This window comes from Protopterus annectens, chromosome 8.part0 (genome assembly GCF_019279795.1).
Source record: "Protopterus annectens isolate FY-2018-M chromosome 8.part0, PAN1.0, whole genome shotgun sequence".
NCBI classification, from domain to species: domain Eukaryota; kingdom Metazoa; phylum Chordata; order Ceratodontiformes; family Protopteridae; genus Protopterus; species Protopterus annectens.
In genome coordinates this window covers 259,282,611-259,307,409 of record NC_056741.1, presented here as the reverse complement: position 1 = coordinate 259,307,409, position 24,799 = coordinate 259,282,611, and the positions used below count along the sequence as shown (strand labels likewise).

General features: G+C 39.7%; 1 protein-coding gene across 2 annotated transcripts in view; it reads right to left on the bottom strand.

The window, feature by feature from the left end:
- DENND4B (DENN domain containing 4B) overlaps window positions 1-24,799 on the bottom strand; it is a 2,518,380-nt gene that overhangs the window by 1,193,134 nt on the left and 1,300,447 nt on the right. For both annotated transcript variants that reach the window (XM_044079736.1, XM_044079737.1), the window contains one exon: window positions 6,165-6,371. In XM_044079736.1, coding sequence (XP_043935671.1) covers window positions 6,165-6,371 — 207 coding nt within the window. The remainder of the gene's footprint in view (window positions 1-6,164; window positions 6,372-24,799) is intronic.

Sequence of the window (24,799 nt, the reverse complement as noted above, 5' to 3'; positions counted from 1 at the left end):
CGATTGCACATGCTTCATTTAAACCAGGATAGTTAAAGGCATTCAGCTTAAGCTGCCATAATAGTTCCAGTTCTTCTAATCGAAAAGAAGCAGGGCCACCTCTAACATCGTGAGACATGTTGTTAATAACTAGAAACTTAAATTTATGGGTTGGATTGTTATGAACTTGTTTCACCAAGGCGTTGTCCATCTTATTGTGGGTAATGGCGTATTGGTGTTCATACACCCTATCCCTAAGTCTATATTCGGTTTTACCCACATAAAATGCGAAACACTCAGTACATTTAGCTAAATAAACAAGAAATCTAGTATTGCAGTTAAACTTAGATTTCAACTTGTATGTACTTCCATTTATTGTAAAAGAATTTGCACTATCCATAAACCTACAGTAGCTACAACTCTCACATTTGAACATTCCTGTCACTCTAGAAGTTGTACTATTCCGTCTCTCAAGAAGATTTTTCAAATTTTTACCCCTCTTGAAGACTACGTGTGGTTTATGGCCCAGGACTTCAAAAACAACATGACTGGATTTAAACAGTTCCCAGTATTTTGTAATTACATTGACAATAGATTTACTTTGAATATTGAAAGAAGTCACAAAACTACATTGAGGTTTCTGATGATGTGGGACAGATAAATCTACCTCAAGATCATTAACCTCAGTCCTGGTGGGTATAGCATTATGCAAGGTCTGATGCTTTCTGCTTAGAATTGGTTTAAACCATTGTTCTTTTCTTTTGTATGAGAATTCTTCAATTAATGTGTCTAATAATGGTTCTGGGTAACCCCAATTTAAAAACATCTGCTTCAAGAAAAGACATTCATTCTTGAAGTCTTCATCTAAGCTAGAAATCCGTGATGCCCTCACCATTTGCCCTTTGACAACTGACTTCTTTTGGAAGAATGGGTGGCATCTAGAAAAGCGAAGAAAAGAGTTGGAGTAAGTGGCTTTCCTATATATTTGTGCTGTAAAAATACCATCGATTTTTACAGACCCAAACAACAAAGGGGAGCAAAACCATTCAGGGGTGTGGAGACTTACAACTTAGACAAGAGATAACATTGTTGGAATATCCGTTGGGTGATTTTATTTTAAGTTCACCTACGGTTTCTTCATCTAGTTTGGACTGTAATATTTATGATGTTAATGAACTAACTGGTGCTTCTTTTCAATCAGTTGAACATCAGCACTTTGTCGCATGACCTAGAATTATATTCAACAAGGACAATGACTTCAAGGTTTACAACTTTTCTGACAGTGACATTTCTCCAGACTTAGCTGATTTTTTGGCCAAAGGTTATACCTACATTCCTTGGCATGACATGGACATAGCCAAGTCCATCGTAGAACTTAAATCTTTCACGAGAAAACTTAATTTACGTTTGTTCTTTATGAATGTCCCAGAAATGTTTGTCGACAATGTATTTCACCCCTCTAGTACTTTTAACCCCCCTTCATCCCCTGCTTCAAATTTTTGAGCAGGTTTGTGAGTTGGATTTTAGAAATACAGTTAGCAGCAAAATATACAATAGAAGCAATGAGTACGAAACTGAAAGTGAATTTTTAAGGTACATCCAATCCCAAGACATTCGGATATGTAAACCAGACAAAGGGGGAGGGTTCGTAATATTTGATAAAACAGATTATGTAGAACGTATGCTAAAGTTGTTAAACAGTGATACCTATCAGGCTAGTTCAAGATCAGAAGTGAATAAGGTGTACAGTTTAATTAAATCCTGTTTAAATGACTTATTCATTGAAGGTCGAGTAGATCAAGCAGTTTTCAACTACATGAGTTCTCTTTTTCTTAGGTATCCATCCCTATTCGGAATTCCGAAAATTCCTAAAGATGTTTTAAACCCTCCTATGGGACCCCTTATTGATAATCGGGGGTCCCCTACCTATGCATGTGCTAAGGTAGTGGACTCCATGTTACAAAAGTATGTTACTTTAGAGTCACACATTTGTAAAGATTCTTGGTCATTCTTGGCAAAAATTAATGAACTCTAGTACAATAATGATTGTAATTTTTTAACAATAAATGTCAAGGATCTTTATACCTGTATCCCCCATGACATAAGTATTGAATGGATCGCAGCTTTGATGAAAAAGCGTGGTGCACCGACTAGAGATATAGCTTTAGTAATGGAATTATTGGATCTGATTCTACCTAATAATTACTTTATTTTTGACAATAAGTTTTTTCTGCAGAAAGTAGGTTTAGCGATGGGCTCCCCTTGCGGAGCGAGTGTCGCAAATTTAGTGATGGCCCAATGGGAGTCCAATTTTGTTTTTTCAGATGAGTCCAGAATGGATTGTATAATTTATTATACTAGATTCCTGGACGATATATTCATCCTCATAAAAGGCGACGAACATTTAGCCACTAATATTGTTAAGTTCAACTCTACGACTGATTTTTTACAATTTACTCATACGTTCAACAATGACGCTATATCATATTTAGATATCTGGTTAGGCAAGAATAAAATCGATGGTATTTTTACAGCACAAATATATAGGAAAGCCACTTACTCCAACTCTTTTCTTCACTTTTCTAGCTGCCACCCATTCTTCCAAAAGAAGTCAGTTGTCAAAGGGCAACTGGTGAGGGCATCACGGATTTCTAGCTTAGATGAAGACTTCAACAATGAATGTCTTTTCTTGAAGCAGATGTTTTTACATCGGGGTTACCCAGAACCATTATTAGACACATTAATTGAAGAAGTCTCATACAAAAGAAAAGAACAATGGTTTAAACTAATTCTAAGCAGAAACCATCAGACCTTGCATAACGCTATACCCACCAGGACCAAGGTTAATGATCTTGAGGTAGACTCATCTGTCCCACATCATCAGAAACCTCAATGTAGTTTTGTGACTTCTTTCAATATTCAAAGTAAATCTATTGTCAATGTAATTACAAAAAACTGGGAACTGTTTAAATCCAATCATGTTGTTTTTGAAGTCCTGGGTCATAAACCACATGTAGTCTTCAAGAGGGGTAAAAATTTGAAAAATCTTCTTGAGAGACGGAATAGTACAACTTCTAAAGTGACAGGAATGTTCAAATGTGAGAGTTGTAACTACTGTAGGTTTATGGATAGTACAAATTCTTTTACAATAAATGGAAGTACATACAAGTTGAAATCTAAGTTTAACTGCAATACTAGATTTCTTGTTTATTTAGCTAAATGTGCTGAGTGTTTCGCATTTTATGTGGGTAAAACCGAACGTAGACTTAGGGGTAGGGTGTATGAACACCAATACGCCATTACCCACAATAAGATGGACAACGCCTTGGCGAAACACTTTCATAACAGTCCAACCCATAAATTTAAGTTTCTAGTTATTAACAACATGTCTCACAATGTTAGAGGTGGCCCTGCTTCTTTTCGATTAGAAGAACTGGAACTATTATGGCAGCTTAAGCTGAATGCCTTTAACTATCCTGGTTTAAATGAAGCATGTTCAATCGCTAGTATATTGAAACTTAAAAATTTACAAAGATAACATATGTACATTATTCTTAAAAATCCCCTTAAATCTAATGATGTGTGTAGTATTTTTTATCAACTGTTTCTAGTTTCCGTACTGGAGGTGTATGCCTTTGTTGCATTTTTATTTTTAAAAATTTTTATTCCTTATTTATAATGTTTTTTATTCAAAATTAATGTTTATATTTTTCTTTATTTAATTGCTTAATTAGTAAATTAGATTCTGTTTTCCCGCACTTTTTTGTATTTAATGGTTGCATTTGTGTCAGCTAGTACTTCTGAAGAAGTTTGTTTTTTGGAACAAACGAAAAGCGCTTAAAGATATTGTGTTAGAACTGAAGGCATTGTGTTAGATTTGCCTGTTTATTAAATTTTCGTACAGTTCGCTTTGCCATTTTGTCTTTTTGTCTGTTATATCCCCAAGACCCTGCCTCGATTTAGAAATCAGAGCTGAGCAGTCCAGTGCCATAGAGAAGGGACGGCTCTGAACATCAGAGTTGAGTCCATACCCCCCAACAACAAAACGCTGAAAAAAGAGGAAGTCATAGCTGTCTGGATCACGGAGGGAGTCAGAGTCGAAGGCCAATTCCTAGGACAGGCACAGAAACTCATCATTCTCAGATCCAAAGACAGGAGTACATATCAAAAGTTGGGTTTGGACTGGTGGTAGGCTCACGCATCAGATGGGAGATGAAGATGGAATTACTCTCAACTGAATCTGGGTATTGAGAAACTTTCTCAACATCCTGTCCATATCTTGTTAGGCTTTTAGTTGAACTGAGGATAAAGAAGAGTAGCGTAGTCTGGATATCCTTCGAGGCATCTCCTTCAAAACTGGTGAGTGAAGTCTTGAAGAAATAGGCTCTGGAGAGAATCTGGGTGATCCAACCTAAGGAGACCGACTTAGCTCAAGTCAGATCTGAACGGGCAGTTGGATCCGAGTAGTCAGACCCAAAGACTTAGCCATTTTCTCAGGTACTGCTGAGCCCAAAGTAGGAGGAGGAGAGTGATCAGAAAAGCGCTTACTCGACTCATTAGCCTTGTCAGCAGTACTCCTTTTGAACAACTCTGAAGACTTCTTAGAGTGAGGGGGAGCTCCATAAGAAGTGGAGGGAAACAAGCCATTCAAGATCAGATTGATTTTGTGCTCGATGATTGAACCCAGCAGAAACCTCACAATCAGTATTAAGATGCCCTGCTCCAATGCAATAAACATTTGGAGTGAGTGCCCGAATTAGGAATTTTATGTCCACAGGATGAGCACTTTTTAAAACCAGTTGACTTTTCAGACATGACAAAAAAACAACAGCCACAACAGACTACAACCACAAAAAGACAAGTAAGGGAAAGGAAGACAATCAAACAACTGCAACTCAAAATTTAGAAGCAATGTATGAAAAATGCCAAAAATGGTAATGTGAAAAGTACCAAATCTACGGTAGCAAGCAAGTATGGGCAAGAAGGGTACAATGCCTGACCCTACAAAAAACATTAAAAAATAAATATTACTTAACACTAAAATACTAGGGAGGAATGATGGAGATAAAGTGAAATCTGCTAGGTAAAAAGATTAAGTAGAAATAACGTATCTAAAGTTAAATCCCGCTTGAGCTACATGTGACCATGTCCAAACACTGCAGTAGCAAATGAGATCAGAGGTGTTTCAGGCAAAGGAAGAGTATTATAGGTAAGGGAGAGGAGCTCCAGCTACGAGCCAAAGTCTAAAAAAGTGTCCAAAGTCAAAACTGAGGTTGGGTCTGTGACCTATCCGTTGAGGAAAAGGCGAAAAAGACACCAGATCAAAAAGTAAGCACATCTTACTCTTCTCCAACCCACTGCTACTATAATTAGAAATGTTTGCTTCTACCCTCATTCCCTCTCTCATATACTCTACCCTCCCTGACTACTCCTCTCTATCTTCTACTTTATCATGTGTTGTCTGAAGTCCTAACCCATATTATTATATACATCATCTGTTTTTACATGTTCATAATGTATACATTTTAACTGTTCTTCCACACCGGTAAAGTGTGTGCTTCAATCTCTGTCATTTGTTTTCAAACATTCATCAATTTAAATATTTCTTTCAGCAACCACCAAGGAAACAAAATACAAAGGCAGCAAATTTGAGGTGCAAATAGCCATTTCTTAAAAGAACATGTCTCTGGTGCCTTGGCTAAAGCCTTCTCAGGATATAAAGGCACAGAAGCATAAACCTTAGATCTTTGCAAACTACCAGTGAGCAAGCAAAATGAATTGCATTTAAAAGTTTCATTACAATTAGTAAACCCCAAGTTATATACCCTTGTAATGTAAGTATTATTAGTTCAGGCACAGCCATCATTAATATAGCAGTGGATAAATATGCATACAAACAAATATAAGGAAAACACAATGTTGTATGTATAAAGCATTCATTATACATAAAAATGTTTGTTGAAAGAAGTATTTAAATTGATAAATGTTTGAAAACAAAATGACAGACACTGAAGCACACACCTTATTGGTGTGAAAGAACAATATGAATTCATATGCACAAATAATGTTATTCATAAAATTCATTGGTGTAACTCATCTATCACATACAGATATTTTAAGTCAATGCCCTATGGAAGGCATATAGCAGAACTTTAACATCTAGTGTGTGACGGTATACTACTTACTTCATCTGGTAGAACAACCTTCTTAGTCTCCATCTGCTTCAGTACATCATATGCTGTCTTCAGAGCTGGTACCTTGGAGGATTTAGCCCGCACGTAGGTTGGCAGGTAGATGAACCAGAGGCCATAGCAGTGTCCCAGGAGGCATTTTGACCACATCTCGGGTATGGCAGAGTATTTCTGTGCAACTTTTTGTGCCAATTTGATCTCCTAGGAAAAAAGAACCACCTGTTACTTTATAGGTGGAGTGAGGGTCCATCAGAAACTACCCAATGACAGTTGTCAAAACACAGATTTCTGTATTTTAGCAACATGGAAATACAATGTGCACAACCTTCAAAACTGCTGGAATCTGAAGCTAGTGCATTCCAGCAACTAGTCCAGAAAAGACATTTTTACTGCTATTCAGTCAACCTATATGACACTCATGGAGAACTGAAGCAACTTTATGTTTCATTGGACTCAGAATAACTGATGCCAAAGAAATTAAAGTCTTAGGACATTATGTTATTAAATTAAGACTAGGATTTCAGTAGCTGTGGATTCTATACAGAAAAAAATATGATCACACAATGCTTTTACTGTCGATCCATGAAAAGGGGAGGTAGAAAACAACTTGAAGAGGTATTTAAAGGCCCTAAATGAAAGAGTGGCACTCTAGTAAAGAGGCAGGTCAAGTTACTGAGAAAAGGGAGTCAGCAGTCAATAGCTGAAGGCAACTAAATAATGAATTATACAACCATGAAGTGTCATTTACCATTAAGATGGATCAAAGGAGATGTAACTATTCATGCTGAAATATTTTGCCAGAGAACTCTGGAAGCTGTTTCACACCTGAAGTATCATATATGTTTTCTTCAACTTACAACTATAGTGCAAGGGCTGTGATCAGTTTGTATTCCTCCCATGCCTATAGCCCCTATATGTCCTGCCAACTTAAATACCAAAAAGCTCCAACTGCATGAACACAGAGTACTGTTAGTATTAACAAAACAAAAGAAGAGCGAGCTTTTTTAATTACCTTTTGTTTAAGTGCCTGGTTGATCCCCCAGAGTCAACAAAAATGCATTCTGCATACAATGGCAATAGCTTTTACTTTTTAGTATGTATAGATGATACACAGTGAGATTTGCTGGAAAAAGATTTAATGAACTTTTTTTTTTACTTTAGTTTTCAACTTAAAAATCAATGCATCATCTTATTTTCAGTACAACTTCTGAATTATGTTCTCACATTCAGCGATAATACAATACTAAAGCAGGTGTACAACACCAAGACAAAAAACATTTCTGCTTTAGACAACTAGTAGATTGCTAGTTTCAATGACAGAACTTCTCCTTTTTGTGTTGACATTTTACATCCCCCTGCACTACCCCCCACACTGCAAAATATGGTGTGTGTGTGTGTGTGTATATATATTGGTGCACTGTTCTTGAGGGAGTGATGATGCAAAATAGGTCTAAACCTTGAACCTTAGCTAGGGCAAGGTGAGGATCAAGCTGTAAGAGGTTGCAAACTGTTCAGCAATAGTGAAGTGTAGTATCGGCAATGCATTACTGGGATTCTATGAGACAGCAAATTCAGCACTACTCAAACAGTTGTGGTTATGTGGCTGTTTAAACGAATGAATGACGTAATGTTTGGAGTTATTCTCACATCCCAGAGTGAGAGAGTAATGAAAGGAAACTACTTTTTTTTTTCTTTGCTCTTTAATGTTGGAGGAAAGCTTTTTTTCTTACATAAAATAGTCCATGTTCCATGGGGAGTAATTTATTAGTGGGGAGACTTTACCATATACCTACAGTTCTAATGGAGTTGCTGAATCTAAAATCACCTCTCCATCGTCACTGTTGTGATCACTTTATTAACAAGGCAAAAGCTCCAGAGACCATAACTAACTGGTGAAGTTTCAGCACTATCTTATACTACACACACATGTACTATTGTTTACTTATCACATTCAGCCTCCATTCATAAACTGGTTTTGAGTTTGCTGAAGCACTTCATTTTGGCAATACTAGAAAGAAAATGACCCTTGTACGCTTTGCTATTAGTCACTTTCAGTGGATGCTGCTGCTGTGAAAAAAATACCTGTTTGCACTATGCCAATCTAATGGTATTTCTACAACTGGTAAATAAAGTTGTTGTCTTTCGGCTTTTCCCGGTTAGGGGTTGCTACAGCGGAACTCCGGTCCTCTAATGATTGGCAGTAGATTCTGACAAACGCCGAGGTGCCAGCTCGACGTTCAACCTTCAACGAAGGCACGCCCATTTACGCAAGTCTTTCAAATGCTCACCCAACCGCATAATAAAGTGCCATTTAAAAAAAAAAGCCTAAAATTACAGCATTCATTTCTGCTCTATGGCTAACGTGATTTGTATTCCTGAATTTTAGGTACCTTACATCAAGTAAGAGTTTTCATAGCTTTACGTTTTATTACCAAATTACCTCATCTATTAGCCTGTTTAGTAATCGACTAGATGATGATGATGCGGGGGGGGGGCTACTTTCTCTATCTGTGGTTGTTTAATTTTTCTTTCAAGGCTCGCAAAGATGGTCAATTTGTGAAACATCAATATGTTCTCAAAATTGTGAACATTTTTTATATATTATTACTTTGCCCTGCAATGTGTTTGATTACTATTTCATGGCATCAAATGAAAGCTTTCATGATGTTGGGAAACTTCTCAATGCTGTCTAACTACCAGAAATTTTCAGATATTTGTTTTCATCAATAAATATACTTGTACATATTTACTTGCTTTATGCAACTATGTCAAGACAGTGCTCACTTATAGTAGTATTGCGGAACAGCATTTCACAGGACAGCTCAACACACATGTATAATGTCTACTGACCTGAATACAGTTATCAAGAAGTGAGAAATTCTAACGCAAGTCAAATTATGAATGTGCTGCATAATATTCTGTTAATAATTTGACCAAATAAGAACGTATATGGTGCTTCACGATATCAAAGAAAAAAAACTTGCACACTGCTGCAAAAATTGTTACTAATCCCCCGTGTCTTCCTACTACCACTTTGTAGATATTTATATTTGTTTAGTAATACAACATGCATAAATATCACATTTCTATAAACATCTTTGGCATTGGCCACCTAGGTGCATTATGACACAGCATTCCACAAGCCCAGTCAGTAGAGGTCAGGAATGGCTCCTCAGACAAGAGAGTATTTGATACCTTTGGAAATGCAAGCTATTTTCTGGAAATATGCCATATGTTAATAATTATCTTGAATCAGCAGGTTTTTACATAGGTAGGTACTAGGCTATCGGCCCAAAGGCCTACGTAAGCCTAGCCAGCATGGTTCCATAGCTCACGCCACCCAAGAAAGTTATTTTCCTGTGCCACTGTCCAGCAGAGACAAAGAAGTGATCCCCAGGGTGTATTTCCTATTTCCCATCCACTCATCAAGATTTTTCTTGAAGAGTGCTAATGAAGAACTTTGCTCGACATAGATGGGTAGTGTGTTCCAGAGTATAGGAAGTCTCTGGGACAGGAATCTATCCCTCCAGCATGTCCTGTTTATTGTGGTGACAAGGTTTAGGTCCTTAGAGCATGTAGCTCGGAGGGATTATGATTTCTTTAGGTGTAGCATGTCCAACAGCTCTGGGTTTGACATAGCTTACATGTTAGGCAGAGATCACCTCTGAGTAGGCGATATGGTACCCGTCTGTATCAAATTAAAGCACACACAATGTGGGAAAAACTCTGCACTGATAGTTTGTATTTAACTAGCATGGCTTGCAGATTTTTACACATTTATCCATGAAATATGATAATGTACATAGAAATCATAATTACACAGATACCTCAAAATGAAAGGACAGCTACAAAACTACTTTACAGCAACCTGAAGTTCATGTCTGCATGTACAAAAGTCAAACCTATAGTTGGGGTCTACTTGCTACGGTTAGAAAGAGACAGAGAGTAGTAATGTTTTCTTTTTTAATTACAATAAAATAACTGTCCAACATAAAATCATCATCAAGTCTGGCTGACATATTAATTCCACTGCTTAATTTCTCCAATCCTTTTTGGTTTCTAATACCATGACAAGAATGGCCCAAGTCTAAGTATGACTAAAGTTCATGAAATTAGTATTGTTTCAGTCTTTGATGTTATCCAAAAATGCTCTTTGTAGCACCCGCAATGTGCCCAGAACTGACTCCTCTTGCAATTCATATGGAGTTACATGCATCGGTAACATATCTACATACGACTGTAAATTCTTTTTTATGAGAGCCATTGCTCCTACTACTACAGGAACCGTCTGGGTATCCTTCTTTCCACAGTGCTCTCGTGATGTCTGCAAAACCTCTTATTTTATGAATTTGTGTCTCTATGTACTTGAGACACTGTAATCACTGGGTGTAGCAATTTCAATGATCAATGCTATTTCTGTCTTCTTTTCATAGACTACATGTCTGGTTTTCTCACATCTACTTTTTTTTTTAACTATTGGTAATGGGTGATCCCCCATGTGATATAAACCTTATCATTCTCTATAATGCTTTGTAGCGGATTTTTATTTTTATTTAACATTTGTTTACCAGGAAAGTCCAACTTGGAACAAAGCCAATTTTCAGTGGAGGCCTGGGGAGAAACACTCCAGACGCATGTTTCCAATGCTTAAACACTGCAATGTTTGCTCAGTCCTCAATGCAACAGTCCTGCCACCTTATTATGCATTTCAGTATACAGACTCTCTGCCATTACTATATCACACCCAGCAACAAGATGTCCAACTGTTTCCATAGGATCATAGCAGGTTACTGGGCTAATGGCCCTGGAGCCCTTACAAGCCTAGCCAAGAGTTTATCCCCCCAAAAAAACCTCAGTCAGCACCTGTCACCCCTGTCAATGAGGGATACAGGTGGACCCCCTTGGACAAATTTGTGGATCCCCATCCACTCATCAAGGCTGTGCTTTAAGAGGGTGAGCGAGGTACTCTGACGTGTATGGGAAGTGTATTCCAAAGACGGGGTAGCCTCTGGGAGACAAACCTGTCTCTCCAGCAGGTTTTGTTTATGTTGCATATTAGATTCAGGCCTTTCAAGTGGGTGATGCATAAGGAGTTAGACTTATGGATATGGAGCATCTCTAATAGGGCAGGGTCTGAGATTGTCTTCTAGGTGAGACACAGATCACCTCTGAGCAATCTGTACTATACCGAGAAGAGTGGCAGTGATTTGAGCCTGTCCCCACAGAACAGGTTTTGGAGGCCACGGATTCTCTTTGCAAGGTATTTCTGTGGTCTTTCCAGTTAGTGCAGAAGTTTGGAGAGGTATATACCAAACAGGGCATTATACTCAATTATTGGCCTAATGAGGGAGGAGTATAGAGGGGTAATAACATACTTTTTTTCTGGATGCAATCCCTTTACTTATGAGATGAACAAAGTAAAATGCTTTTCTGACCACTGCCACTACATAATGGTCGAATGTGAGACTGTTGTCAACCTGAGCACCCAGGTCTCTCACCACAGATTGTGCGCTTAGGGGGTTACTGTTGATGTAATCAGTAGGGGCAGTGTTTCTGCTGAATGGTATGATGATGCATTTTTTTTCCATTTAACTTGAGGCCCTGACTTTGGGACCAGTCATTTGTTGCTGTGAGACTCTCTTGCAGTATGTGTTACACCATTTGGGGAGTCAATGACAGCACCCAACTTACAATCATCCACAAACTTGGTCAGCCACAAGCCTTTTTTTTTTTCTTTTGCCTGGACCTCTGAGAAGTAGGTGACAAACAGTTGGAGTCCCAGGACAGATCCCTGGGAAACTCCAATAGTGACAGGTCTGCTATCGGAGGTGGATGTCCCTATTTTACAAAACCTTTATTCAATGAACGTTGTAAACCAACAGGGGCGTAAGTCCACTATCTTGGGCTGCCAATATTAACCTTTCTCTTTGGGTTTAAATTCACCTCTCCTTAACCATTCCTGCATCAAATCCTGATCACCATGAGGTTATTCCAGGAGTTTTCTGAACTTGCAACTATATTTATTCCTTTTCCATATTTCTTGCCTTCTCATCTGATCCTTCTATGGATACTCTTTCTTTTTGTTTTTTTGCCACATTCAGTTGCTGCGTGACTTCTGTCTACTTCTGTTTTGGTTTCCATTCCTGCGTGACACTGATATGCTTCTGCTAAACTAAGCAGGGAAGTCATCTTAGATTTGTTCTCTTCATGTTACAAAACTTTAACTATGTTTGGATTTGATGAGGTCAGCAGATATGTATGCAGTCCTACATTTGCACATCTATACATATAATCAACTTAGAGGCGGCCCATACCTCCTTCAGAAGGAAGGATATATAATCTTTGTATAGACTAATTTTTATATATCATTTGATAAGCGTGAAGCATTTTTCTTGCTTTCCTGTCCAAATGATTTAATACACTTTGGGACCAGTCAGTCATCCCAAAACTATGAAAACAGGAAGAGCAAATTGGTTTCTAGTTTGGACTTCGTTCCTACATGTCAGGGTTGTTTCCAGTATTAATTTTCATCTTCTACAGTAATCTTTAATGGGTTTTGTTCTTACGTGTTCATGTTTTATTGTTGATGTTTTACTGTTGCTACAGTAGCCTTAGCTATACGAGTTATATCCTGCCAAGGATAACAGACAGCTTCCAAAGCTTCAGGGTAGCTTCCACCTGCCCAAACTATCAAGCAGCTCGAGATGTGCAGAAAATACAACTTTGGGTGCAAAGCCCTTCACAGCTTTCCTGCCTCCGAAGAGTACACGCCTCTGAAGCTTTCAAGGATCAACGATCAACTTGTGCTTTCCATTTTCTTATATTTACTGATGTTTTATTACTTTCCTCATCAGGAAAGTTGTTTGAGAGCTAGGAATGATAAGTCTTGAGACTTATTCACTTTTAAATGAGCACTCATTTTTCTGTCAGTTTTATAGTATAAACTGATAACATTTTCTGTGGATAAATTGTGTTTAATTTTCCATTGTGGGGCTGCCATAGTGCTTTTTACAGTGTTTTCTGTCACAAAAGTAACTTCTGTAGACTGGTTGTTTTAGCAACATTTGCTGCTCGTCTTCCCTGGAAAGGAGGCACCATTTTTGGTTTGACCATGGAATAGATCACTACCACGATCAGTCCTTCCAACTACAAAAAGAAGCTAAGCAAACATCATTACCCACAACAGCAGGGTATCAATTTGCCTCAGCCGCAGGTGGGTGACTCTGCTGTGGTCATTTGCTGTACCTCAAACCACTCATCTTTTACCCTAAATCCCTCGAGTGTAGCACTTACAGCCACTATGGACCTGGAGTTAGCCACATTCCCTGAGGCTGAAGTCCTCCCAGTGGGCAAGGGAGAGCCACTCTTGTTGGTCCTGGGAGAGGGAACAGGAAAGGTTTCCCTGTTATGTTAGAATGTTGTCCCCGTCCCTGGGGAAGCAACAGCTGCCTTTAGTAACATGATTGGCCACATTTTTCCTGTAAAAAAGAAAAAAACAAACATGCATCTATTCCTCCTCAAATTATTTTTGGAATAGTAGTTTACTGGGACTGTGTCAGGTTTTAATTCAGGCTACTGATCCTTCTTGCAGAGTAGTTTCTGGTAAAGAAAGAGGGATGCCTCTTTTCCTTAAGAGATTCAAGACTCTGAATCTTAACATGATGATGTAGGGACAGACTCAGGGTTTTGTCCTCTGATTTCTGATTTTGACTCAGAGGAGAGCTAAGTTTCTGATTCTATCTGTGGGAGTTTCTCTTTCTCTGAGACTATTGCTAGAATGTCCCAGTGTTTTCAGTGGCAGAACACTGAGGTTTCCCATTTCCTCAGAAAGTACTAAAGGTTGTTACAGGATTTTCCAGAACCTACACCCATTTCTTCTCTCTGCTTTAGAGGATATGCTTCTTACTGCCTGCAATTTTCTCGATAGCCTGCTGTCCTTAAAAAGGCAGACAGAATGTATAAAGTTCTTCAATCTTAAATGTTGTACACCCAAACCTGACCCAGTAGCTATAGCCTTAGTTGACTGCACTGCTGATAAGCACTTAATTCCAATCCTACTCTATTTAAGGATGAGGACATTATTGATAGGTATGGGAACAATGTGTACTTCTGCAGCTTTACCTTAGAATTTAAAATGTTTAGGCTTATATAGCAAAGTTTGTTCTGACATATTGTGAAAGCATGAGGAATGTTTTATCTACAGTTTCTCCTTGTGAAGAAAACAATGCTTAAAATAACTTAGTTTCTTTTATGACACAGGTCACTAATCACCTTTTGAATACACATATGATTATGTTGATACTTGCCACTGGTACTGCTTTAAGGAGGTTTGCTTGGCTGCCTTCTCAGAATCTTCCAGATGAATGAGATTTTAATTTCCCCCTTACATAGAGATTTAGTGTTTGGTCCATCTGCTGCAGAGGTGATCAAAGTGTGATGGAAAGGTCAAGCAGATACAGGGAATCTCTAAGGTTTTTCAACCCTCCTTTTTCAAATTGTCCAAGGGATTTTCTTTCTTTTCATACAATTTAAAAACATAACACAGTCTTAACAGAATTCAAGTAAAGAGCCGTTTAAGAAGTGAAAAGGTTATAAAAAAGTCTGAACCCCCCCCAACACCAAGGACAGTCCAACAAGTTTGAATGACTATTCAACAGACTTTGTGACCACCTCCCACCCTGGCCCCTCTTCTCTTACCGCCACTTCTAGAAAGTCTAAATCTCCATTTTTCCCTTTGGCAATAGACTGTTTCAGACAAATGGGTTCTGAAAATTATTCAAAAGGGTTATAGATGGCAGTGGGAGAAAATTCCTCCTTTCCAAGAGGTCATTCCTCATCCTGCAGATCAGACTCTTGTTTCCATCTGTTCTTCATCACATGCCCAAGGGATGATAGAACCAGTTCCTCCTTTCCAGGTGGGAATGAAGTTTTACTCAAGGGTGTGCCTAGTGCCAAAGAAAGAAAGAAAAAACTTGGAGACCAGTTCTGGATCATTCTTTCCTAAACCTGCTTGTGACAGTACTCAAATTCAAAATTATGTCAATTCACAACCTGTTACTTCCGCTTTCAAGTTTCTTGGTAACACTAGACTTAAAGCATGCTTATCATCACATCCCATCCAGACTTCAGGCATTTCTTAATGTTTTGTGTATCTGAAACACATTGCCAGTTTTCCGCCTTACCCTCTGAACTATCCACTGCATCAAAAGTGTTCACAAAGTGTCTAAGTCCAATTACAGATCATTGCAGACTACAAGGTATACACATTTCGTCATACTTAAATGACTTGATTATCTTTGCAGAGTCTTTCAAAATGTCAGGAGTCTCTCTCGTGGGTGAGAGATCTCTTGCACTAGCTGGGATTTCAAGAGCAGATTCAAAAATCTTTCTTGACTCCCTCACACAAGATTGTGCTCCTGGGGTGTCATCTAGACACCTCGGTTCAATGAGCTTTTCTTCCACAGGAAAAATAGACGTTTACCTAGATCTATTTTAAGGTCTTCTACTCTGACTTCGGTCACGGCAAGGAAATACCTCAGAGAAGGATACAGTGGTATCAGCAGAGTCTCACTCTACAGGCATCCTACATTCCACAAGAGCAAAACTGTGTGGCAGACAAGCTGAGAAGGACCAGGGTAGACCCTCACAAATGTAAACCAGATCACGAGGTCTTATAAGATTTTATCCCACTGTGGGGAGTTCCTCAAGTGGATCTATTTGACTCCTCTCTGATCAATCAACTGGCAAAATTCTGTTCCAGGACTCCATGCAAGAAGGCCTAGAAGACAGATGCCTTTTCCTTGGACAGGAATGCTCTTGTATGCCTCTCTACACTCTCAACCAATATCCAGGGTACTTCTGAAGATTCAGAAGGAATCCCTCAAGTTTACTGTGGTGACATCTTTCTGGCATAGGCAACCGAGGTTCTCCCTTTTGTAAATGGTCAGGGGCAATTATCACAAGCTTTCTCAAAGAAGGAATCTACTCACAAGGGTGGTTGATACACCCATACATTAATCATCTTCAAATGACTGCCTGGATGACACGGTCTAAATTCCATTTAAGCATGTGTTTTCTGAGGTTGTGCAGCACATATTGAGGCAAGAAAACCTGCTACTACAAAATTATATTTTAGCAAATAGAAAAGGTTTTCTAGTTGCTGCCAACAACACAACCAGCACTCAGTTCAGGTCTAGGTGTTCTCTGGCTTTACAGTGTCTGTGTGAGTTACTATCCCAAGTCCTTTGTATCAAGGTTAATTTATTGGCCATTTCAGCATGTCTGCCCATGTATCCTTCCCTTCCAATGCAGAATAATGTCAAAATGTTCTTAAAAGGGGTTTTGAGTTTCCACTTAAACTGGTGGCCCCTCCTTTGGATCTTAATTTTGTGTTAGAAAAGCTAATACTTGTTCCACTTGAATCAGCTAATCTGGCTGACTTGTGGTTCTTAACATGGAGAGCAGTTTTATTGATTGCTCTGACCTTTGCAAGAAGGATATCGGAGTTGTAAGATCTTATGGCGAGTCATCCCTACCTCATTTTCCACAAGGACAGGGTTACTTTGAGAAATAATCCTTCTTTTATGCCTAAAGTAGTATCAGAGTTTACTTTAAGCCAAACTATCCATCACCTGGGTTTCCTTTCATGAACCTTAAAAAAAAAATAAAGGAGAAATGATTCTCCATATCGTGGATGCCATAGACAACTCAAGTACTATTTTGACAGAACTAAACCTTTTAGACCTTCATACCATTTGTTCATTTCTTGTGAAATAAGAGACTACCTGTGTCAAAACAGACCTTTTCCAAACGGCTGTCTAAGGCTATTACCTTTTGTTGTACTCACCATGACAAATCTATTCCAGGCAGGGTCAAGGCCTACTTTATCAGGTCCTTGGCTTCAACTATGGCTTTTTGGAAAGGGTTGGATTCTTGAAGTGTTCTAGAAGTTGTTACTTGGTGCTCTGTACATACATTTTCAAAGCACTGCAAGCTTGATTCCTTCTCTAAGTCTAGATCAAGTTTTGCTGGGGCCATTCTCCAGGGGTTCCTGGACCTTTCTCCTTCCTCCTCCTAATATAGTTATCTATTGTAATCTACCCATATAGCAAAGGCTACTTAAGCAGTGATCAATAAGAATAATGTAATACAGTTGTGTATGTTGAACTTACTATAACAATAGATTTTCTAATGATCACTGTTCTAGTAGCCACTCCCTCATTTCCCCTTCCTCTCGTTTTCTGGTGTGTTTATGCCAGGGTGTGGACACTATTTTTTTTTTGTTATTACTAGCACTGTCCTTTCAGGGCTCAGGCTCTCTCTCTGCTGGCAAAAAAGCTCTGAAGGGCTTTGTGCCCAATTTTTTTTACTCAGCTCATCTCATACTGCTAGCCAGTGGAAGATGCCCTGAAGCTTTGGAAGCTGGCCAGCTGTTATATCCTTGGATACAACCCATATAGCTAAAAGTACTTCAGCAGTGATCATTCAAACATTTACCGTTATGGTAAGTTCAACTTGCAAAACTGTAATTTTTTTCTGACAATTATAATGCTCAAAGAGAGACACTGCCAGCGAAACCTTTTAGACTGCTCCAAAATAAAATGCTTGAGCAATAGAAAATGGTCCAGGAGCTGATAAGAATCAGGAGTATCAAAGACCGGTGCTGAGAAATCGGCATCCAAGGAGAACTAGTGAATAAGTAGAATATTTGTAAAGTATCAATCCAACGGGATAATTTTAAATACGTGAACTGTGATTTTGTAAGAAATGAAACTTTGTTGACTCTGTTGAACCGTTAGAACTGTAAAGCATAAGCCTCACTACATTCTGTAAGATTTGTCAGCATTCTGTACCCCATTATGCAAGAAATGAAACTTTGTTGACTGTGCTGAACCATTAGAACTGTAAAGCATAAGCCCCACTACATATTACTGTGTACAAAGACATTGACAAAACTAAAGTGACCAATATTTTTTTAATTTGATGGTTCAAAAATTTCGAAATACCTTTATTATCACTTAAGACATAAGCAAGCATATATTAACAGAAAACAAACCCTTTCTATTTACATGCATAATATATCGCATACCGTTTCTTTCTTTGTAACTATCAGCACTCCAACATTACATAAATTTAAACCTCGGTCCTCCTCTTCTTAAACATTATTCTGTACCATTCCACAATTTCCATTTATTTCTACGTAATATGCTCCCTCCCTTTTCTATAGATCCCTCTTCCAGTTATTTTTCTCCCTCTTACAATATTCAGTACTTCAAATATAGACTGATTTCCATGTTCTAATTGCCTTTTTGGCAGCCAACACAATTAAACTTAAGGCCTTACTACTATGTCTAGGCAATTTGGATCCCATATCCCAGCTCAAAAGAATCACTTCCTCACTTACAGGCATTTGCTTATCCACTACTGCTGACAGAATACTTTGTATGGAATTTTTAAAACCTGCCAATTCATTAAATTCCCAAAATATGTTCCCAGTTGCCTTTTTCTTCCCCATCACACTTACATTTACTATACACTGGGGAAAAATACTTTGAAGTCTGCTTGTGGTATAAAAATACCTATGCAAACACTTCCAAAGCCATAAAGCTTCTAACGTTGTTGCATACCTGGGAGACATTAATATGTCCTTCCATTGTTCTCTTGTAAACTGCTTTTCCAATCTCTCTTCCCAATCTTTTCTAACCTCCTCTGTTTGATTCTGATAATTACCATGCAATATTTTATATGCCCTACTAATTATCCCACCTTTAATAACAGCTTCAGTTCTACATTCAACAGAAAACTCTACCAGAGCAGGTCTTTCATTTAAGATTCCTCTATCCAATTCTCTTTTTCTTCTTCCTTTACTTCATTTGCAAAGTAACTAAGCAAGGGTTTTATCATAAGCACAAGGTTTTGGCATTGGCAATGGATCAAGAGAGGTCTAGACAATGCGATGAGCTAAATATAGGAGATAAAATATAATTAACTTTTAAACAGATACTGGGAAGCAGTTCAGTGTAACAGTGTGTTCTTAGTGAAATCTAAAGGGAAAAGATACTAACGAACAGTTCAGTTAAAAGTAAGGTAAGAAATAAAGTTTGAAACTTTGAGAAGTAAACAGTTATACAAGTATTTGCCTCTACAGCAGCATTGGTACTTTAGCGCATTACAAATTACAGTCCATAGTTTAGTTCATTTAAGGCCAGCCAGCATACTTTTGAAGATAAAATTTAATGTTTTCTGAAATCATGCAAGTTGCTTTTCATGTATGGCAAGGAAGCAAAATAGATAGCTACCTGTTCTTATCTTAAGTGGGTACAAAGACTCCAAAAGCACATTAGCAGAGTTAACCTTAACTTTAGAATAGATTAATACCTGTAAGTGCAACCATCACACATGGACAACTGCTCTTACTTGGTGTGGATGACTTCCTTTTTGGAAAGTGTACACAGTTTTGTGTTAGCTGTGAGCCATTAATAAAATGAGATTTTTGTTTACTTTTGTGATTCTTGACTGCTAGTATTGAAATGAAAAGGTTGGGAAATGAGGAAATATGGTAGATTCAAATAAACAAGAAGCAATTATATACAAAATATTGGCCTTCCGTGTAAGATACAAGATGGAAACATTGACAAGAAATGTCATATATAGTATGTGGGAGTAACAGCTTTATATCAGAATGGCAGCTTTGTTGGTATCACCATGCTATGTTAATGGCCTTAAAGGTACAGACAAAAAGCACAGAAAATTTTAATATGTATAGGGTACAAACAGTAATGTCACATGGTATGCATTTCATGGCAATTACTTTGACATTTATTAATACTCCACCTAAAACTATTGTTATTGAGGTTGGAAGACATATAATACACTTTCAGCATGGAACATTATTTACAGGTGGATACTAGATGTGATTTGCAATACTGAAGTTATATTAAGGGATGTAAAATGGAAACTAACACAAGAGGGTAGATTTCTGAAGAGATAAGACTATCTTGCTTGGAAGATGCAAATTCAGTACCAGAAACTCAGACAGAATTTACATATCCCTCAGTATATATCTACACTAGACTGAACAGAAATTATATTTCACAGCACAGCTGAAAATTGAGACCCATCTAGTAACTATATCAGATCATGCATCAATAAAAATAAGATGAAGATGCAGGGTAATGATGTAAAAATTGGAACACTGGTGCTCCTACACATCTGTTAAAATGACATTAAGGAATGGGTAAGTAAGCATGATTTCACTGTTAAAGGGGAAGCTAGAAAGCGATTCACACAGGAAGTTAGTGAGATAAGATGAAATGGATTTTAAAAAGCTGGGTACAAAGGAGAGATGTGAATGAAGAAACAGGAGTAATCTAGAAGGACTGACAAAGGTTAAAGTATTGCATAAGGGAAATCTTGCAGAACAAGAGGAAGAACAATGGCAGAGGACTAAAGTAAAAATAAGGGAGTATTTCAATAAGCATGAGTGTACTAAGGTTGCTATTAGCTACTTTGTAATATCTTTTGGCTGCAGAAACTTTTATCATAGCGACTTAGGTGACCGAACACAGCTGTAGCTAAACACAGGAAGCCTATGACAAAGAAAAATAACCAAAGATCCTATACAGATTAGAGACTTTCTGAAATGTTAAAAAAAATTGTTTAAAGCAGAGAAAGAAATGTTTATGTTGCACTCAGTTTTGCCAAGGTTAGAGGAAGATGAGGCTCAACAAATTAGCCAACAGAGGAAACAATGAAAGAAAAAAAAGAGAGTTATGCACTCACCATAACTTGGCATCTGTGCTATCCGGTGTCATTATTAATCATGGATGGGTCACAGATCCGGGTCGGCAAAGTGACCGGCAGCTCCTGAGCTTGAGCTTCTCCCTTCTCCTCAATTTGTGATACCCATGATCTTCAGATCGAGTTTGCTAAGGAAGTGTCCCATACATGGACCTAGATGCTCAGAAATGCAGCCCACACAAGACCACCAAGCTATACTTAGCCACCAGAAGGAGGTGGACGGAGGGTGGGAACGTGATGAATAATGACACCGGATAGCACAGATGCCAAGTCATGTTGAGTACATAACTATCTGATGCTATCTGTGTCATTATTGATAACAGATGGGTCAGAGTCACCAGCTACCCAAAATCCTGGGAGCCTCAAGGAAGGACATGCCGGAGCACAGCAGAACCAAAAGATGTTCTACACCTAGACATGAGATCCAACTCATCACAAAGGTATGAGGACTTGACCAAGTGGCCACAGTACAAATGGCATCCAAAGATGTCCTAGCCCAGAACGCAGAGGAAGTAGTCACAGACCTAGTAGGGCTTTAAGAGGTCTGGGAAAATCCTTGTTGTTAAGCTGATAGATATGCCCTATGCAGCAAACAACCAATGAGAGAGGGAGACTTTTGATACGACCTTTCCTATCCTGACCAGAGAAAATGCTACAAACAGTTGGCCAGACTTACAAAACTTTTCAGTCCTGTTTAGACAGAAACACAGCTGTCTATCCACATCCAGGCAACGCAGCTGATACTCACCTTTGTTAGAATAATTGGGGGAAAAGACTGGAAGCTGTATACACTGACTCTGGTTATTTTCCAAAGCCACCTTGGGGACAACAGAAGGATTGGTTCTAAGAGAAACCCTGTCCTTATGGAAAACCATAAAAGGGGGCTTTATACAAAGGGCTTGCAATACTGAGACTCTCTTGGTGGAAGTAATAGCAACTAAAAGGGCCGTCTTCTATGATAAGAACTTGATATCACAAATTGCAGCAGGTTCGAACGGGGGAAGGGTCAAAGACTGCAGTACCAAGGAAAGATCTCATGGAGAGGAAGGGTCCTTCAATGGAGGGCGAAGTAAGAAAACCCTTTTTAGAAATGCTTTAGATAATCTTGAAGAAAACAGCAGACTAACATCCAGATGGAAGTTGGATATCTCCCCCAGCTGAAGCTTTATCATAGAAAAACGTGCCCCTTGGTGAAAAAGACAACACAAGAAGGACAATATAGCCGACATGGGGGCTGAAAAGGGATCTATGTCCCTCTGATGAGCCCAAATAGAAAACCACTTCCATTTTCTGAGGTAACTTTCTTGGTAGAAGACTTCTGAGAAGCTAAAATACTATCCTTCACTGGGGAGGGTAACTTGGTTTGGCTGATGATCACTGGAACTTGAGAAACCAGGCCGTCACAGTCTCAAGGACTCTATTTTGGGAGGGGGAAGCCCCCCTGGGTGGGAAATAAGATCTGGAGCCGGATCTAATGTCCAAGGCAGATATTTCAGCTGAGACGAAAGAAGGGAGAACCACATCTGCCGAGGTCAAAAGGGGGCAATGAGGATAAGTTGAGCCTTCAAGCGCCATTCTTTCTACAGAACTTTGGGAATCAAGGGGATTGGTAGATAGGCATAAAGGAGACCCGGCAGCCAATCATGAATCAAAGCACCCCTGGGGGACTCCGCCAGAGGGGGGGGGGGGTCAGGGCAAGAAAGGTGTTGCACTTGTGATTGTCCTGAGATGCAAACAGGTCGCAGCATGGGATTCCCCATCTGCTGAAGATCCGGTTCACCACTGACTGATTCAGGGACCACTTGTGAGGACTCAGGATAGTCCTGCTCAGCTTATTCGCTAAAACACTGGATTTGTCAAGGATGTGTGCTGCAAGAAGAAAGCAGCCTGAGACTATTGCTCATTCCCAAACTCTCACGGCCTCTCTGCATAGAGGGTAAGATTGTAGATTCTCCCTTTGTTTGTTGGCATACCAGACCACTGCCATGTTGTCTGTCTGAACAGTTACTGACCCAACAGGGAGCAAGTCCTGAAAGCTTGCAACATCAGGATGACTGCTCTCATCTTGAGGACACTGATGTGTAACTTGGTCTCTAACAGGGTCCACACGTGCCTTGGACCATCCTTCCCTGGAAATGCCCCCTCAATCCCAACATGGAGGCGTCCATGGTCACTGTGGCTTGAAACAGAGGAAGGCAAAAAGGTCTCCCCAACAGGAAATCCTGGGTCTGAGCACACAAAGACAGGTGATGTTTGCATACCTTGGAAATACGGATCATATAAGACATCGGATGAAGGCAAAGAAACCACTGTACTGCCAGAATCCACTGGAGCACCCACACATGGAGTCTGGCCAAGGGAACCAATTGGATGGATGCAGAAATCGATCCCAGAACCTGAAGAATGAGACTGCTGGGACTATGTCCCATTTCAAAATGGAGCGGACTTGTTGCTTGATGGTGAGCCATGAGAAAGAGCTGTTTTCTCTGACCTTGGGTCAAAAACCATCCCTATGAATTCCAGTCTTTGACAGGGGGAATGGTGTGACTTTGGAAAATTCACCATAATCCCTAGGTCTCGAGAAAGAGTCGGGGTGAAATTCATGGCTTGAAGATGATGATGCTTTGTGGAAGCCATAAGGAGCCAATCATCCAGGTACAGAAAAACCTGAAATCCTACTACCATACATTTGGTGAACACCCGGGGAGGGGGGCTGAGGTGAGACCGAAGGGCAGGGCCCTGAACTGATGGTGATTGACCCCCAACCGGAAGCGCAGAAATAATCTGGGGCGTCTATTTTGATATGATAGTAATGGATCCTTGATCTATGGAGCACATCCAGTCGTAGTGGCCATCTAGGACTTCGACTTCGGGACTGACAGATTCAGTCGACTGAAATCCAGGATAGGATGTAGGCCCCCTGTTCATTTTGACACTAAAAAGAAGCGAGACTAAGTTCCGGATCCTAGTTGTCCTGTTGGGACCTTTTGGATGGCCCTTTTTTGAAGGTCGTCGTGCACATCTACAACAGCCAACTCCCTCTGGCAGGGTAGAACTTCTGGGCGTGACCTTTAAGGTGGTGGTGGGGAAATGAACGGGATGAAATAACCCCAGGATACAATGTTGACCACCCACTGGTCTGAGGTGATGGCAGCCCAGGCCAGTTGGTACAAGGATATCTGACCCCTGACTGCCTCCAGGTTAGGGCATTCAGGCAGCAGCTCAGGGGCACTGTTGGGGCTTTTCTGAAAAAGCCTCTCAGAATCTCTGATTTTGCGGACCCTCTCTACCTCTAGGGTGGCGTCTGCTATCGAACCCCCTCCCCAAGCCAACAGAGGAGGGATCCTGTGAAGCACCCCGGAGGGAAGACTGCGACTTGTGGAATCAGTGTTTCTTACTGCCTCGCTTAGTCTTAGAAAAGGACCATTGGGGAGTAGCAAACTTGATCCCGACCGCTGACAATGTCTTACCTTCCTGCTCACTGCTGGTCAAAGTCTCTCTGACTAAGGCCCCGAGAAGGGTGGACCCATCAAAAAGGGGCTTTCGTGAAGGCAGCCTTGAAGTTGTCCACAAATCTACATAGGTGGGGGCCAGGCGTGGTGCCTTATGGCAATGCCTGTAGCCGCAGGTCGAGAGGTGGCCTCTACTGAGTTTGCGATTAACCTCATCGAAGCGTTGGCTAGGGAGGTGAGAGTCCTGAGCTTTGGAGAAACTGTCTTCAAGTTCACCAGACGCAATAACTCTGAAGGGGATGTGGACAGCTCTGACACAAAGTCCCTTTGTAGCCAGGTGAAATGTGCCATGCAGTTATCTGTCCTCAGTACAAACAT